Source organism: Mobula birostris, chromosome 21 (genome assembly GCF_030028105.1).
Source record: "Mobula birostris isolate sMobBir1 chromosome 21, sMobBir1.hap1, whole genome shotgun sequence".
NCBI classification, from domain to species: Eukaryota; Metazoa; Chordata; class Chondrichthyes; order Myliobatiformes; family Myliobatidae; genus Mobula; species Mobula birostris.
Window position 1 is genome coordinate 22,250,376 of NC_092390.1, and position 18,742 is coordinate 22,269,117.

General features: G+C 42.1%; 1 protein-coding gene across 5 annotated transcripts in view; it reads left to right on the top strand.

Annotated features, from left to right (window-relative positions):
* The window catches only part of herc4 (HECT and RLD domain containing E3 ubiquitin protein ligase 4), a 111,428-nt gene that overhangs the window by 50,243 nt on the left and 42,443 nt on the right, over window positions 1-18,742 (top strand). For 3 of the 5 annotated variants that reach the window (XM_072239162.1, XM_072239163.1, XM_072239167.1), the window contains exon 12: window positions 616-727. In XM_072239162.1, coding sequence (XP_072095263.1) covers window positions 616-727 — 112 coding nt within the window. Of the gene's footprint in view, window positions 1-615; window positions 728-9,969; window positions 10,054-10,642; window positions 11,067-18,742 lie in introns of those variants that run through there. The other 2 variants (XM_072239164.1, XM_072239166.1) reach the window with 2 other exon arrangements.

Here is an 18,742-nt window from a genome sequence, read left to right on the forward strand (position 1 = left end):
ATTGTATCTTGCCCCTACTTAAAAGAAAATCAGATAACAAATACCAAAACATGATTTTGTTTTAGGATTTTTTTTATAGCTCTTGTCACTTGTACCTTAGATTATTCTGCTAGAGAAGAATTAACTCCTTATACTTCTAAGTGTCGTGTTTCTTGGTGACAAGTCAACATTTAGAAGCAACTGAATCTGCATCAAATATTTTAATAAAGGAAATAATGATTTTGGCAACCAAAAATATGTGCCTCCTAAAATTCTTGTGCTTGGGTTCCTGATTTACAATCCATAAGTTAAAAATGCAAAATTTTGATTAAATTATACTTGACTAGATCATTTGTATTGCATTAAATGAACCTTTACAAAACCATACTGAAAAAGCTGTTTTCATTACAGTTGGTGCATTTTGAAATTATATATAACAAATATTTGGCTGAAACCTATAAGACATTCAAAAGTAATTTGAGAGTTTTAACTGTTGCATAGTGCAGCATTTTTTATGGTCAGTAGTGGATGGATAAGAAGAAAAATAAAATTTAGCTATCAAATTCATCTAGTAATTAAATATAAAGCCATGACATTTGGATGTCTATCAACTAATTGGTAGTATTTTTGTTTCAGCAATGATGATCATCATAAAACCAGTTCCAAGTACTCAGGGATTGACATGAATGCAGCTAGATTACTATTCCATAGACTGATACAGTCTGATCATCCTCGTATTTGTCAACAGGTATTTTGTGCTCACTGTTTTATTTTGTCAGCATGTTAGTTGAAACTAAGAAAAACAGATGTATTTTTTCTCATTGCCTATTAGTCATGTTTTAGTAACTTGAATTGACCTGGTGTATATTTTGTCAGCATTTAGAAAGTATACAGCATGTTAATAGTGTATCTAACTTGAAGTAAAGGAGCAACTTTTCATTGGTTTAACAGCTGAGAAATATGGTCTTTGTGACTGAATTGACTAATTGGCTGCATTGCAGAATAATGTAACTAAGTCTTATTTTCCAAGCTGAGAGATGTTTCAGAAAGCACTTTTTCAGAAGCATAAGAAAATGAGTTTGTATTTGCATTTTAAAAGCCTGTATTAAGTGTTATTAATTGTATATTTTGCTTATTAACTGACTATCCTTCAGGTGATAATTGGGAATGTTAAATAACACTCAGTTTATTGTTTTCTCCCTTTTTTAAAACATCAATGAGCCTGATTTGCATCAATGGTGTTAACATTTAACCAACAGCTCTAGATGCAACTGATTCATCTTCTTTAGAATATAGAAGAGTACAGCTCAGGAACAGGCCACTGGGCCCACGGTGTTGTGTGGAACCAGCTAAAAAGCAAATCGAAAACACCTGAACACTGCCTACACCATGATCATATCGCTTAAACTTCCTTACATCCATGCACCTGTCCAACCATCTGTTAAAAGCTCCTAATTTATTTGTCTTCTACCACCATTCCAGGCATCCGCCACTTTAAGTAACCTACCCCTCACATTCCCCTTGAACCTACCCCCTCTCACTCCCCTTGAACCTACCCCCTCTCACCTTCAATGTCTGCCTCTAGTATTAGACATTTCAACCCTGGGAAACAGATACCCTGTCCACTCTATCTATGCATCTCATAACCTTGTAAACCGCTATCAAATCTCCCTTCAGCCTGCAACAGTCCAGAGAAAACATCTCAAGTTTGTCCAGCTTTTTGTGATAGCCAGTGCCCTCTAAACCGGGCAGCATCCTGATAAATCTCTTGTGCACCCTCTCTAAAGCCTCAACATCCTCCCAATAGTGGGATGAACAGAACTGTATGCAATACTCTAGATGTGGCCTAATCAGAGTTTTATAAAGTTGCAATATAACCTCCTGACCTTTGAACTCAGAACCTCAACTAATAAAAGCAAGCATTCCATGAGTTAGATATGGCCCTTGTGGCTACGGGGGTCAGGGGGTATGGAGGGAAGGCTGGGGCGGTGTTCTGAGTTGGATGATCAGCCATGATCATAATAAATGGTGGTGCAGGCTCGAAGGGCCGAATGGCCTACTCCTGCACCTATTTTCTATGTTTCTATAAGCCACCTTAACCACTTGTGTAGCCACTTTCAAAGGACTATGAACTTGGATCCCAAGAACACTCTGCTCTGCGACACTGAAGGACCTTGCTCATAATGGTGTACAGTCCCCTTGCATTTGCCCTACCGAGGTGCAACACCTCACTTTTTTCTGGGCTAAACTCGATCTGCCATTTCTCAGCCCATATCTTCAACTGGTCTATTATCATGTTGTATTCTTTGCCAGTCTTCTACACCATCCACAACTCCACCAATCTTGGTATCATCAGCAAATGTACTATCTTACACACCTACATTTTCATCCAGGTCATTTATGTATATTACAAACAGGGGTCCCAGCACAGTCCCCGTGAACTCTGCTAGTTACAGATTTCCAGCTCGATTAAGTCACTTCAACCAGTACCCTCTGTCCTCTATATACAAGCCAATTCTGAATCCAAACAGCCAATTCGCCATGGAGTCCATGCACCTTTAATCTTCTGGATTAGTCTTCCAGTGGTGAAATTCAGCAGTTATTTTCAGTGGCTTAGGAAGCACAGTGTGATAAGTTTATTACCTTACACCACACGACAGGTTCTGAGTCTAATGCAGGTATCCCAAGGACAATCGTTCTTTGAAATTTCTTTCTAATCTTCATTTTGGGTGCAATTTGCATTAATCTTCTTCATTCAGCTCTGAATGGACAGATGAACTGTTGACTAATCTATGAAGCCTGATGCTTATTAATTCTTTCATTTTCCATCAAAGCTTTTAAGTTTAATTACTTAGTACCTTTTTAAATTTTTTGTTTATTTTAACTCCATTTTGAAATCTTTCTTTATTGGGACAATAGAACATTCTTCCGTTGTCATGCTCTGCCTCCTGCAGGCCATGATTCTGCCTCCTCCCGCTCTAGTTCCAACCTCAGCCCCAGCCATCTTGAGATGATAGACCCACTGCTCCAGTGGTTCTGATCTTGACACTGCCTGGCCACCTTCAGACTGCAGATCCAGTAATCTCCAGCTCCAACCTATGTCTCCACCTCCACTTTTTTCACTGCTGCTGGGTCCTCTTCTTCCAGTACTACTATTCACCAACCCCAGGTCCCTCAGTCACCTGTTGTCCCTTGTCCCCATTTTATTGCTCTGTCCTCACCTTCCTCTCACCCACTTTCCCTGAACCATACCAATCTTCCTTCTCCCGACCCTGCCAACTCTCTACCCTCCCCTGATCCTAGCTCTAATCCCTGCCATGTCTTTGCTTTCCCCTCTCTGAAGCAGAGTGTTCTGTCCTCAGCAGCAGCCTTATCTTTGTGCCTCTACACTTGCGCAAAGTGCGTTCTGTGCCTCTCATGACATTGAGCTCTTCTTCCATTACCTCCGCCTCCAAGCCAACTTCTTTGGCAAGGATTCCAACCCCCTACTGATGATAGGTGGTCTTCAGCCTGATCTGGATCTTTGCATCTTTAACTGTCGATGAGGCATCATCCATCTCAACTTCACTCCTCTCTCTTATTTGAACCTCATACCTTCTGAATACTCTACTCTCTTTACAGCAATCCCGGCCTCACCATCAAACCCACAGACCAGGTGGGTGGTGGTGTAGTCTGGTGGACTATTCTTTACCTTGCTGAGACCTGGCGCCCTTACTTATCTTTGCAACAAGATCCCTCTAAGGAACATCAGGCCATTGTCTTCTGCACCATCACCAACCTTCTCAACTGTAGAGATCTCCCATTCACTGCTACCAACCTTAGTTCCCTTACTCCGCACTACTTATTTCTACCTCTTACCCAAGATTGACAAACTTTGACTGTCTGAGTAGGCCCATTGTTTGCTCCTTCCCCACTAAATTCGTGCCTGCACACCTTAACTCCATTTTATACTCCTTGGTTCAGTCCTTCCCATCTATATCTGTGATTCTTCACATGCTCATGATCACTTCAATCATTTTAAGTTCCCTGGCCCTGCTCACTTCATTTTCAATATGGATGTCCAGTTTCTATATACTTCTAACCTCCATCAAAAAGGCCTTAAAGCTCTCTGCTTCCATCTGGATAACAGACCTAACCAGTTCCCCGCCACCACCACCACCCTCCTAAATCTGGTAAAACTGGTTCTCACCCTCAACAACTCAATAATTTCGCTTTTGGCTCCTCCCACTTTATCCTAACTCAAGGTGTAGCCATGTGCCCCCACGTGAGCCCCAGCTATGCCTGTATATTTGTTGGCTACATTCAGCTATCCACTTACCAAGTCCATGTGATCACACTCGCAAACTCTTTCTGCTCTACATTGACACCTATATTGGTGCTGCTTCATGCACCTATGCTGAGTTCATCAATTTCATTAACTTTACCTCCAACTTCCACCTACCCTCAGATTTACTTAGTCCATCTCTAGCACCTCTTTCCACTTTCTTGATCTTGCTCTCTCTCTCTATCTGTGAAGACAAACTATCCACTGATATCTTTTATAAACCTACTGACTCGGGTATCTTGATTGTATCTCATCCTATCATGTCACTTTTAAAAATGCTATACCCTTTTCTTAGTTTCTCCATCTCTGCCAAGTGCGTTCTGAGATTGAGGCTTTTCATTCCATAACGTCTGAGATACCTTTACTCTTCCCAGAATGGTGCTTCCCTTCTAACACCATCGATGCTGCCTGACCTGCATCTCCTCCATTTCCAGCACATCTGTCCTCACCCCATCCTTCTGCCACTATAACAGGGATCACATTTTCTTTATCCTTGCATGCCACCCCTCAAGCTTCATTAGGAGAATGATCCAGCACTTCATTCTGCTAAATTTTCACCATCTACAACAAAATCCTGCCACTAAACACATCTGTCCCTTCCCCACAACCTCTTACTTCCATAAGGATTGGTCTCTACATGTCTCCCTTGTCCACTCGTCCTTCCCTACTGATCTCGCTCCTGATGCTTATTCCTGGAAGTGCTACACCGGCCCCTACACCTTCTCTCTCACCACCACTGAAGGCACCAACAGTCCTTCTAGATTAGGCAACACTTCACCTGAGTGTCTTTTGGGGCCATCTACGGCATCCATGCTCCCAGTGCGGCCTCCTCTACATCAGTAAGACCCAACATAGACTGAAGAAATGCTTTCTTGGTCACCTTTGTTCCATCCACGTTGGCCACCCATTTCACTTCAGCTTCGACACTTTGACATGTTGGTACATGGCCTCCTCTACTGCCACGATGAAGCCACTTTCATGTTGGAGGAGCAAACCATCATATCCCACCTGGGGTAGCCTCCAACCTGATGGCATGAACATCAGTTTCTCTAATGTTTGTTCATTTCTCCTGCCTCCCCTTACTATTTTTCCATTCTTCATATTGGTTCGCCTCTCATCACTTCTCTTCTTATTTGCCCATCACCTCCTTAAAGTGCACCTCTTTCCCTTTCTTCCATGGTCAACTGTCCTTTCCTATCAGATTCGTTCTTCAGCTGTTTACTTCTTCCATCTATCTCCTCCCAGCTTCTTAATTAATTGCACCTCCCCCCCCCCCAGACTTCCTCATCACCTGGCCTCACCTACCATCTAGTTGTACTCCATCCACCTGCCTTTTTCTGGTTTCCTTCCTAGTCCTGATGAAGTGACTTGGTCCGAAACATCATCTGTTTATTTCCCTCCAATGATGCTGCCTGATTTGCCAAGTTCCGGTAGCATTTTGTGTATGGCTCAGGATTTCCAGTATCTGCAGAATCCCTTGTGTTTGTGATATGCTAATTACCCTTTTGGTTCTTCAGCTCTGCATTGGTTTCCAGGAGACCATAAGATATATGTGCAGAATTAGGCCTTTTGGCCCATTGAGTCTGCTCCACCATTGCATGATGGCTGATCTATTTTCCCTCTCAGCCCCAATCTCCTGCCTTTTCCGGCCTTTCATGCCCAAACTAATCAAGAACCTATCAACCTCTGCCTTAAATATACTCGATGACTTGGCCTCCAAGCTGCTTGTGGCAATGAATTCCACAAATACAGCACTCTTTAGTTAAAGAAATTCCTCCTTATCTGCATCCTAAGATGGTGTCTTAGAATCTCTATTTTGAGATGGTGTCCTCTGTTCCTGGACTCCCCCACCATAGCAAACCTCCTTTCCATATCCACTATCGAGGCCTTTCACCAGGTGAATGAGGTCACCCCTCATTCTCTTGAATTATAGTGAGTACAAGCCCACAGCCATCAAACGCTCTTCATATGACAAGCTTTTCAATGCCTGAATCTTTTGTGAACCTCCTTTGAACCCTCTCCGATGTCAGCACATCCTTTCTTAGATGAGGGGCCCAAGAGTGTTCTCAGTACTCCAAGTGAGGCCTCACCCTTGCTTTATAAAGCCTCAATATTACATCCTTGCGTTAAATATGCTAGTCCTCCTGAAGTGAATGCTAACATCGCATTTGCCTTCCACATCACCAACTCCACCTGCAAATTAACCTTTAGGGAATCCTACATTAGGACTCCCAGGTCCTTGTGCATCTCAGATTTCATAATTTTCTCTCCATTTAGAAAATAGTGTACACTTTTATTTCTTTTGCCAAAGTTCATGACCATACACTTAACGGCATCGTAATCCATCTACCACGTCTTTAACCATTCTCTTAATCTGTCTAAGTTCTTCTGTAGCACCTCTACATCCTCATAACTACCTGTTCTGAACCTATCTTTGTATGATCCACAAACTTGGTCACAAAGCTGTCAGTTCCGTCATCCAAGTCTTTGATATACAACATGAAAAGAAGGGGCTCCCTTTATTCCCACTCTTTGCCTCCTGCCAATCAACCACTGCTTTATCCATTCATAAGCAAGAGAAAATCTGCAGATGCTGGAAATCTAAGTAACACACACAAAATGGTGGAGGACCTCAACAGAAAAGAGCAGCAGGAATCACAGAAGGGAAGCAGTGAGAGAGGGTTTCACTGAACACTGATTGAAGGGAAGATTTAAACTACTTCAGGGTAGGCATATCTGGAAGAGAGTCCTGCTGAAGGGTTTTGGCCTGAAACGCCAACTATACTTTTTTCCTCCAGCATTTTGTGTGTGTTACTGCTTTATCCATGCTAGAATCTTTGCTGTAATACCATAACTTGTTAAGCTCTCTTATGTGTATCACTTTGTCAAAGACCTTTTGAAGTCCACAACGCATTCCAATTCTCCTTTGTCTATCCTGCTTGTTATTTATTCAGAGTTCCAACAGATTTGTCAAGCAAGATATTCCCTTAAGGAAACCATGCTGACTATTGTATTTTTATCATGTGCCTTCAGGTACCCTAAGACCATATCCTTAACAATCAATTCCAACATCTTCCCATCCACTGAGGTCAGACTAACTGGTCTCTAATTTTCTTTCTTCTGCCTCTCTCCCTTATTGAAGACTGGAGTGGCAATTGAAATTTTCCATTCTTTAATATAATTGGCTAGCTTACCTTCATATTTCAGCTTTTCCTTCCTAATGACCTTTTAGTTGCCTTCTGTTGGTTTTTAAAAGCTTCCCAATCCTCTAACTTCCCACTAATTTTTGCTCTATTATATGCCCTGACTTTGGTCTTTATGTGGGCTTTGGCTTTTCTTGTCAGCCATGGTTGTGTCACCCTACCTTTAGAATATTACTTCTTTAGGATGTATATATCCTGTGCCTTCCAAGTTGCTCCCAGAAATTCCAGCCGTTGCTGTTATGCCATCACCCATGCTAGTGTTCCCTTCCAATTAATTTTGGCCAACTCCTCTCTCTCGCCTCTAATTTTCTTTACTCCATTGTAAAACGGATGTATCTGACTTTTGCTTGTCCTTCTCAAAGTGAAGAGTGAATTCTATCATCACAGGCCCCTAAGGGGTTCCTTTACCTTAAGCTGTCTAATCAATTCTGGTTCATTGCAGAACACCCAGTCCAGAACAACTGATCTCCTAGCTACTCTAAAAAGCCACCTTGTAACATTCAACAAATTCTCCCTCTTGAGATCCAGCACCAACCTGATTTTCATAATTTACCTGCATATTGAAATCCCCTATAGTCTATTGCCTTTTTGACATGCATTTTCTATCTCCTGTTTTCTATCTTTAGAATACTTCTTCCTTTTGGGATGTATATATCCTGCACTACCTGCTTAGTCTTTATTTAGCCTTAACTTTCCTTTGACTGCCTTTGCTATTCATAATTGTTTCTTTTTCCAACTAATCTAAACTCATGCACTTTGCCTGACCTTTTTATTGTATTTTTTAAAATTCGGGTCAGTTATTAACTGGACAATAAACCTTAAATTTGCTATTAGCTTGATGTTTGTTTCATTTTATTGTCTATATCTTAAATCATCCTGACACATCCTAACTTAATAATTTTATAAACCTTTAAGGTCATTCCTCAGCTTCCTTCACTCGAGGGAAAGCTGTCCCAGCCTATCCAGTTGCTCCTTGTAAGTTAGTCCAGGCAACATCCTTCTGTATCTTTTCTGCACTCTTTCTAGTTTAATATCCTTCTGCCAGTTCTGTAGCAGAACTGCGCACAGTCTGACAATGTCTTGCATCAGAGATTGTTGGATTTTTGTGTATTAAAATAAAATAATTACAAACTGGAGCATTAGTGCAACAACATGGTGGTAATGTGATTAATGACCTTTCCCTCTTTTTTTTTTGATGTTATGTAATCCCATTTGTGCTTCCTATGAAGCCCATAATTTAATGCAATATGTATAGGTATATTCTGTCCAAGACCTGTATGACAGAGCTTTAATTCCTTTTGCGGTCTGCTTCATTATATTAGAAGTTTAGAATGGAATTAAATGCTGCAATCATCAGAAAATACCTCTCTTCTGGCCTTATTATGGGTGAAGTATTGCATGTAAAGCACCTGAAAGTGTTTCACTTCTGAGTGTTTGACAGAGGCACTGGTGTATAGATGGATGGGCTTTTTACCCAGCCAGTTCATGCTAGTATGATTCTAGGTAATGGAGACTTTTTTATGGTTCCTTAATTCACCCTTGAGGGCAGCAAATGATACAGCTAATAGAACTGCTGCCTGCCAATTCCATGGACCCAAATTGAAAGTACATTTATTATCAAATTGTTTATACTATGTGCACCCTTGAGATTCGTCTCCTTATAGGCAGCCACAAAAGAAGGAAACTCAATAGGACCTATTCAAAAAAAGACCATCAAACACCCAATGTATAGGGAAAAAAATAAGTTGTGCATAAAATAAAAAAAAACTTTCAGAAATGAAGTTCACAAAGGTAAGTCCACAGCCATGAAGCTATTTGGTTAATTGATCGCTGTAAATTGTCCCTTGTTTGTAGGTGAGTAGTGGGAATTGAGAATGTAGGGAGAATAACATTGTAACTAATATAGGTTTAGTATAAAATGGATGATTGGTGGTTGCTGCAGACTCAACAGGCAAAAGGCTCTGGCTTGGTGATGTATCTCTATACGATTTGTGACTTGGAAATGTTACCTGTGATGTTAAGAACAATGGCTCATTTCTCACTCTTGGGCCCAGGACTCCATCACCTCAATTCAGCCTGTATCCAAACTTTTCAACCTGGCTCAGAGCTTTTCTGGGGTGGAAGACTGAACACTAAGCCTATTGTTTCATTTTTGAGATGTTACAGTGTTAGAAAAGTGTTAGTCGGTTTATTGGAGCAGCCAAGCAATTGTCATTTGTACTGTTGTCCAAGGAAATTGGTAGTGGGAACTTCAGGATGAAGGCAACAGCAATTTCCAATGGAGTGGCAATGGTTCCAGTCTACTCAAGAAAGACTCAGAAACAGATGTGGTAGCTATAGAACTGCTTAGTCAGTAAAAACAAATTAGCCATCTGAATCCTGCCAAAGTGAAAGAACTTACTTGGAGATCTTTGGCATTTGGAGTCCACCAAAGTCCTTCAGTTTCCTATGTATTTTACACAGATCTCTGGATTTGGAGCCTGTGCCAGATTAGACTAGACCTTGTTCATTTCAATGGAGTGGAATACCCCTGAGCAAGATGGAAGGTTTCAGGTACTTCTTGATAAGTACACAGAAACTCTTAAGCCTCTTGACAATGTTGACAGCCTAACATTGAATCAACTGCCATAGTAATTTTTGGTTAGGATTTATAAAGTCATTAGAGGATATAGCAGTGATACAGGCCCTTTGGCCCAATGAATCTATGCTGACCATAGTGTCCATGCAGCTAGTCTCAGTTTATTGTGTTTGCCCCATATCCCTTGAGAAACCCGTCTATGTACCTAATTAAGTGCTTCTTAAATATTATTGTACCTGCCTCAACCACTTCCTCTGGCAGCATGTTCCATATACTCACCATTCTTTGTAGAAAAAACTACCCCTCAGGTTCTTTTTAAATCTTTCCCACTCACTCTAAACCTTGTTTTTGAATAGGGAAAAGACTTGCTATCCACCTCATCTACGCCTCCTATTATTCTAAAGACTTCCATAAGGTCATCCCTCATCCTCTTGTGTTCCAAGGAATAAAGAATTAGCCTAGCCAACCCCTCCCTGTAACTCAGGCCCTCTTGTCCTAGTAACATTGTTGTAAGTCTTCTGTGCACTCTCCATTTTAACCTTATCTTTTCTATTACAGGGTGATCAAAACTATATAGTACTCCAAGTGTGGCCTCACTAAAAGCTTACTCAACTGCAACATAATGTTCCAACTCCTATACTAATTACCCTGACCAATGAAGGCCAACATGCTTAATACCTTTCTCACCATCCTGTCTACCTGTGACACTGCTTGTACTCACAAGTCCCTGACCCATTTCATTCTCCGTCCTATAATTCATAGTATAAGTCTTATGCCGGGTTGACTTTCCATAATGCATCATTTTGCACTTGCCTGTATTAAAATCGATTTACCGCTCCATGGCCCACTTCCTATAGATCCTCTTATAATCTATAATAACCTTACTGTCAACCAGACATCCAAATATTGTCATTTGCAACATGCTGATCAATCTTAATGTACTTGCGTCCAAGTTATTTATATACTTATGCTTTATACTTTATTGTTGCCAAGCAACTGATACTAGAACATACAATCATCATCGCGATATTTGATTCTGTGCTTCCCGCTCCCTGGATTACAAATGGATAGTAAATATTAAAAATTTAAATTATAAATCATAAATAGAAAATATAAAAATGGAAAGTAAGGTAGTGCAAAAAAACCGAGATGCAGGTCCGGATATTTGGAGGGTACGGCCCAGATCCGGGTCAGGATCCGTTCAGACTGAATAACAAGGATTTCAACACTGACCCTCGCAGAACACCACTAGTCATTAGCGTGCATTCCAAGAAACAACCTTCAACCCCTACCTTCTGCAATTTACCTCCTGAGCCAATTTTTATTTTGCCTAAGATGCTATCTCTGTATTCCGTGGACCTAACCTTCCAAGCCAAGATACCATGTGGAACCTTGTTGAAGGCCTTACTAAAGTCCAAATGGACACATTCACTGCCTTACCCTCATCTATGCTTTTGGCTACCTCTTCAAAACATTCCAAAATAAACACAACTTCCCACATACAGTCTCCTCCTAATAAGACTCTTATCTATCCAGCTGCTGGTAGATTCTGTCCCTCAGAATGCCTTCCAGTAACTTTTCCATTATTGATGACAGGTTGCCAGACTTGTACTTCCTTGGTTTCTACCTGCTACGGTTCTCAAATGTAAACAACAATGTCCATTTTCCAGTTTTCAGAAATTTCACCAGTGGCTAATAGTGAATATCTATGCAAGAGCCTTTGCAATTTCCTCTCTAGCCTCCCACAAAGTCTAAGCATGCACTTAGTCAGACCCTGGGATTTATCTACATTATGCTCTCACTGTAAGGTGGTAGATACCTCTTCGATGGTGATACGAATATCCTCCAAAACATCTCCATTTCTTTATCTTATCTCTTGAGCAACCATTATTTTCTCCTCCATTAACAGCTAAGAGAAATAGTCATTTAAGATCCCACCCATAGCATGCAGTGTATCCTCAAGACAGATGGTTCTGCAGCTCTCTGAAGTGTCTACTCTCCCCTAGCCAATCTTTTACGCTTAATATAAACTACAAAACTTCTTGGGATTGCCCTTAACCTTATCTGCCATATCTGTCTCATACCCTCACTTTGCCCTCTTGATTTTCCTCTTCAGAGTAATCCGGTGCCCCACAAGGCTGTGTACTCAGCCCCCTGCTGTACTCACTGTACACCCATGATTGTGTAGCTAAGTTTCCATTGAACTCAATATATAAGTTTTGCTGATGAGACCACAATTGTAGGCTGTATCTCAGGTAATGATGGATTTGAGTATAGAGAGGAAATTAAGAACCTGATGGCATGGTGCAAAGACAATAACTTATCCCTCAACGTCAGCAAGACGAAGGAATTGGTTGTTGACTTCAGAAGAAGTAGCGGACCGCACGACCCCATTTACATTGGTGGTGCACAAGTGGAACAGGTCAAAAGCTTTAAGTTCCTCGCGGTCAATATCACAAATGACCTGACAGATTCCACTGCCAAGAAGGCCCACCAGCGCCTTTACATCCTGAGAAAGCTAAAGAAATTTGCCCTGTCCCCTAAAACCCTCACTAGTTTTTATAGATACACCATAGAAAGCATTCTTCTAGGGTGCATCACAACCTGGTATTGACGTTGTCCTGTCCAAGACTGGAAAAAGCTGCAGAAGATTGTGAACACAGCCCAGCACATCACACAAACCAATCTTCCGTCCTTGGACTCACTTTACACTGCACGCTGTCGGAGCAGTTCTGCCAGGATAACCAAGGACATGACCCACCCAGCCAACACACTTTTTGTCCCTCTCCCCTCCGGGAGAAGGCTCAGGAGCTTGAAGACTTGTACAGCAAGATTTGGGAACAGCTACAGATCTGCTGAACGGATCCTGACCCGGATCTGAGCCGTATCCTCCAAATATCCGGACCTGCCTCTCGGTTTTTTTGCACAAACCTTACTTTCCCTTTTCTATTTTCTATTTATGATTTATAATATAAATTTTTAATATTTACTATTGCTTTGTACTCCAGGGAGCGTGAAGCGCAGAATCAAATATTGCTGTGATGATTTACGCTGTAGTATCAATTGTTTGGCGACAATAAAGTAAAGTAAATCTTATAGATATCTAGGGATTTACTTGTCCCCCACCTCCTAAACCCAATATATTCTCCCTTGCTTTCCTTGACCAGAGCCTCAATGTTTCTCATCAGCCAAGTATCGCTAAACTTTGCAGACTTGCCCTTCAACCTAATGGGAACATGCTGCTCCTAGAGTTTTGATATCACACTCTTAAAAGCCTCTCACTTGCCATTTGTTGCCTTATTTTCAAACAGGCTTACCCAATTGACCTCTGCTAGGTACTGCCCAATTTGCCGATAATTAGCCCTACTCTAATTTAAGCCCCAACCTGTGGACCTCTCCTATCCTTTTCTATCACTATGGTCACTAATGAACTAATAGTTATTAGAGCCGAAGTGCTCCCTGTCTGCCACTTCAGTTACTTGCCCTGCCTCATTTCCTAAGGGGAGCTCCAGTATTGAAACCACCTGAGTAAGTATTATTAACTAAGAAACTTTACCGGATATATTTCACAAATTCTACCTTGTCTAGTCCCTTAACACTGAGTGGCCCAGTCAATACTGGAGATATTAAAATCTCCTATTAATACAACTTCGTTATTCTTGGAACTTTAAGCAACTTCTCTATGCATCTGCTTCTCAAGTGCCCATTAACTAGTAGGTGTGGGGGTGGTGGTTTAATACAGCCCAACTAGTGTAACCCTCCCCTTTCTGTTTCTAAGCTCTACCCATATCGCCCCACTGGATGATACTTGTAAAAATCTAAGTACTGCTGTTATAGAACTTAGGACAGTACATCACAGAAGCAGAACCTTTGGACCACAAAGTAAGCTAATAATTCCTGTCTGTACAATGTTCATATCCTTCTATTTTCCTCACATTCATGTGCATATCTAAACATATCTTAAAAAATCTCTAATGTAGAATATACTGTATGTACTCGCTTATCAAAAAGACTACATCCCTTTTCTGCTTACCTGTATGTCTGTCACACCTGTAACATCTGTCTTCTGGAACATTGAACTGCCAATCCTGCACTTCTCTCAACCAGTGGTCAGAGCCAATCCATGTTCTGAATTTGCCTGCCTACCTATAAACCTTGAACATTGAAATAACTGTAGTTTAACCGAGATTTCCTTTCCCTACCTTTTCTGTGGCCCTGGATACCCTAATTTCTACTTATGCTCTCACTGGCTACTGCTTTATCCTATGATGTGCTCTTGCTCAGAGTCCCATCCTCCTGCCAATCTAAACCCTCCCATGTAACGTTATCAATTTTCCATAAGGATATTGGACCCTCTCTGATTCAAGTGCAGCCTGTTCCTCTTGTACAGAAGAGATCCCAGTAGTCCAGGAACTTGAATTTCTGCCCACTGCACCATTTCCTCAGCTGCACATTCATCTGGCCTATCCTGTTTCTGACCTCACTAGCCCGTGACATCAGGAGGCATTTGGAGATCACTACCCTAAAAGTCTTATTCTTACCTAATTCCCTATAACTCATTCTGCAGGTTCTACCCTTGTCATCTGTACAAATATGTACAGTGACCTCTCAAGAATTTTCTGTAGCTGTTCAGAGATGTCCTTGACCCTGGAACTGGGGAGGCAACACATAGAACATAGAATAGTACAGCACAGTACAGGCCCTTCGGCCCACAGTGTTGTGCCGACCTTTAAACCCTGCCTCCCATATAATCCCCCACCTTAAATTCCTCCATGTACCTGTCTAGTAGTCTCTTAAATTTCTCTAGTGTATCTGCCTCCACCACTGACTCAGGCAGTACATTCCACGCACCAACCACTCTGAGTTAAAAAAAAAAACCTTCCTCTAAAATCCCCCTTGAACTTTCCACCCCTTATCTTAAAGCCATGATACTGCTAACTGTTCTACAGGCATAAAATCTTCTGCCTGTTTCTCATACTATCACTTGTTTCCTGTCTGATTATACTGTTTCTTTTTGAGCCTCAAAGCCCATTGCTTTGCCCTGGAGAAGATAAAAAGTATCTGAGGGGGGTATATCTGTTATCAAGGGTAATGGCCACAGGAGCACTCTGCAGGAACTGTTAACTTCCTTCTGGTGGTCACCCATCTATTTGGCCACTCAGTAAAAGTCTAATCTGTCATTTTAAATTTTGTATTTGTATATTCTGAATAGCTAATATGATAAATTTCTTTGCGCTAGTCAAGGAACCATTTAAACACTAGGGTGACAGGTAAAATTTAGCTCTTTCCTGAAGAAAATGGAAACATTTTAATTGTTCCTTCTCCCAGGGCATTGTTACCTAGTCTAATTGCATAAGTGTAAAAGTTGAGGGGCACAGATAGTAGACAGCCACCACTTTTTTCCCCAGGGTTGCATTAGGGAATATGAGGGGACATGCTTTTAAGGTCATTGGGAGATGTCAGTGTAGGAGCAATCTAAAAGGCCACACAGAGTTGGTGTTTGAAGTAATAGTTGATTTACTAAAAACCAGGAAACAAAAGCTGTTGTACCTGAGCATGAATTTGGTACAGCCTTTTCGTTCTCAGTTGACAAAATTACTAGTAAAATTATATTTTGATAATAGAATAATGGGTACAAAAAGACTTGGGTAACAGATTGGGTCCTGATTTTAAAAATGATAATTATTATGACTTACAACAATGAACACACACAGTATTATATAATTAGTGAAGTTCCTGAAAACTGATGTTGCTGCTGCATTCCTTTTCTCACTTTCCTAGGCTTAGCAGAATACACGTTCCAATTTACTAGTTACTAGTCTTCTCAATTCTTTCCCCTACAACATAGAGATAAGTTTATACACAGAAAGTGGTAAGTGCATGGAATGTGCTGCTGAGAGAGCCAGGTATTTTAGGGACATTTAAAAGACTTGGGTAGACATATGGATAAAAGAAAAATGAAGAGGTATGTGGGATGGAGGATTAGATTGATCTTGGAGTAGGTTAATGAGTTGGCACAACATTGTGGGCTGAAGGGCCTGTATTGTCCTACATTACACTATATTATCCCTGTATCTTTGCGTATGCTTATTGCATAACAGATCTTTTGATATGCACTCGGTGGCTACTTTATTAGGTACAGGTATGCGTCGCATGACGTCAACGATACGTTCTGTGAAGTCGGACATTCTGTGATTTGGACATTGTGCGAACACCATATTATATATTTAGCAAACCTATATGGAGTACTGTAGTGTACCTGTATTGACTAAATCCATGTCATTAGCAATTTCTCCATATCCGAGCAGCACTCACTACAAGCTGGAGGAACTCAGCAGGTCAGGCAGCATCGTGGAAATGATCAGTCAACGTTTCGGGCCAGAACCCTTCATCAGAACTGAAGAGGGAAGGGGCAGAGGCTCATCCATGCTGAGCTCATTGACTGCATTGGTGCTGCTTCCTGCACCCATGCTGAGCTCGTCAATTTCATTGACTTTACTTAAAACTTCCACCCAGCCCTCAAATTCACTTGGTCTATCTTGGACACTTCTCTCCCCTTTCTCGATCTCTCGGTCTCCATCTCTGGAGACAGACTGTCCACTGACATCTTCTATAAGCCCACTGACTCTCATAACTATCTCGACTATACCTCTTCCCACCCTGCCACATGCAAAAATACCATTCCCTATTCCCAGTTCCTCCGTCTCCACCGCATCTGCTCCCAGGATGGGGCTTTCCGTTGCAGGACATCTCAAATGTCCTCTTTCTTTAAGGATCATGGTTTCCCTTCTGCCATCATCAATGATGCCCTCACCCGCATCTCCTCCATTTCCCGCACTGAGGCCCTCAACCTATCCTCCCGCCACCACAACAGGGACAGAGTTCCCCTTGTCCTCACCTACCACCCCACCAGCCTCCGGATCCAGCACATGATCCTCTGCATTTCCGCCACCTTCAACAGGACCCCACCACTAAGCACACCTTTCCCTCTCTACCTCTTTCCGCTTTCTGCAGGGAGCAGGGATCGTTCCCTCTGCGACTCCCTGGTCCACACGTCCCTCCCCACGGATCTCCCACCCGGCACTTATCCCTGTAAGTGTAAGTGCTACCCCTGTCCTTGCATCTCCTCTCTTGCCACCATTCAGGGCCCCAAACAGTCCTTCCAGGTGAGGCAACACTTCACTTGTGAATCTGTTGGGGTCATCTATTGCATCTGGTGCTCCTGGTGCAGCCTCCTCTACGTCGGTGAAACCCAACGCAGATTGGGGGACCGCTTCATTGAGCACCTCCACTCCATCCGCCACAACAGACAGGATCTCCCGGTTGCCACCCACTTCAACTCTGCTTCACGTTCCCATTTGGATATGTCCATACATGGCTACTGCCATGATGAGGCTAAACTCAAGTTGGAGGGGCAACACCTCATATACCGACTGGGTAGTCTCCAGCCCCTTGGTATGAACACTGAATTCTCCCAAATTCTGGTAATTCCCTCCCCCTCCTTTCCCCTATCCCAGTTTCACTCTGCCCCCTCCCCCAGCTGCCTATCACCTCCCTCATGGTTCCACCTCCTTCTACTACCCATTGTGCTTTCCCCTATTCCTTCTTCACCTTTCCTGCCTATCCCCTCCCTGCTTCCCCTCCCCCACCCCTTTATCTTTCCCCTTACTGGTTTTTCACCTGGAACCTACCAGCCTTCTCCTTCTCACCCTCCCCCCACCTACTTTATAGGGCCTCTGCCCCTTCCCTCTTCAGTCCTGATGAAGGGTTCTGACCCGAAACGTTGACTGATCATTGCTGCCCGACCTGCTGAGTTCCTCCAGCTTGTAGTGTGATGCTTTGACCCCAGCATCTGCAGAATATTTTGTGTTTACGATTCTCCATATTCGATATAGGTCCCCCTTGCATTTTCGTGAGCCTTGTAGTTTTCAGTGAAGCCGATCCTTTAACAGCTTCGAGAATTTTTTCTTTGTTTTTCAGGATCGTCGTGATTGTTGAGTGCGACATGCCTAAATCCCGAGCAATAGCATTCACTGGTTTTCCACCTTCATACTGTTTAATAACCTTTTTTTCACTTGCAAATCAATACTTTTCCTTTGCCTCTTGCTGCTGCTATCACTAGGAGTGGTTTTACTGCGTTTGGAAGCCATGATGCACTTTAACATTTTCAAAAGAAAATTAAACAGAGATAACACCACTACACTCAAGAGACGTGTGATGCACCAGGTTGGTTATGTCCGCTACGTCAGTTCTCCGATCGGGACTATGGACGTATATGTGATCGGACGTTAAGTGGCGCACACCTGTATATGTGCACACCTCATTAATGCAAATATCTAATTAGCCATTTATGCATTGAGTTGCTGCCACATAAAAGCATGCATGCATGCTGAAGAGGTTCAGTTTTTATTCAGACCAGATTTCAGAATGCAGAAGAAATGTGATCAAAGTGACTTTGACTATGAAGTGATTGTTGATACCAGGCAGGGTAGTTTGAGTATCTCAGAAACTGCTGATCTAGGATTTTCATGCCCAACAGTCTCTAGAGATGACAGAGAATGGTGTGATGAACAAAAAACATCCAGTGAGTGGCAGTTCTGTGGGTGAAGATACCTTGTTAATGAGAGAGCACAGAGGAGAATGGCCTGACTGACTGGC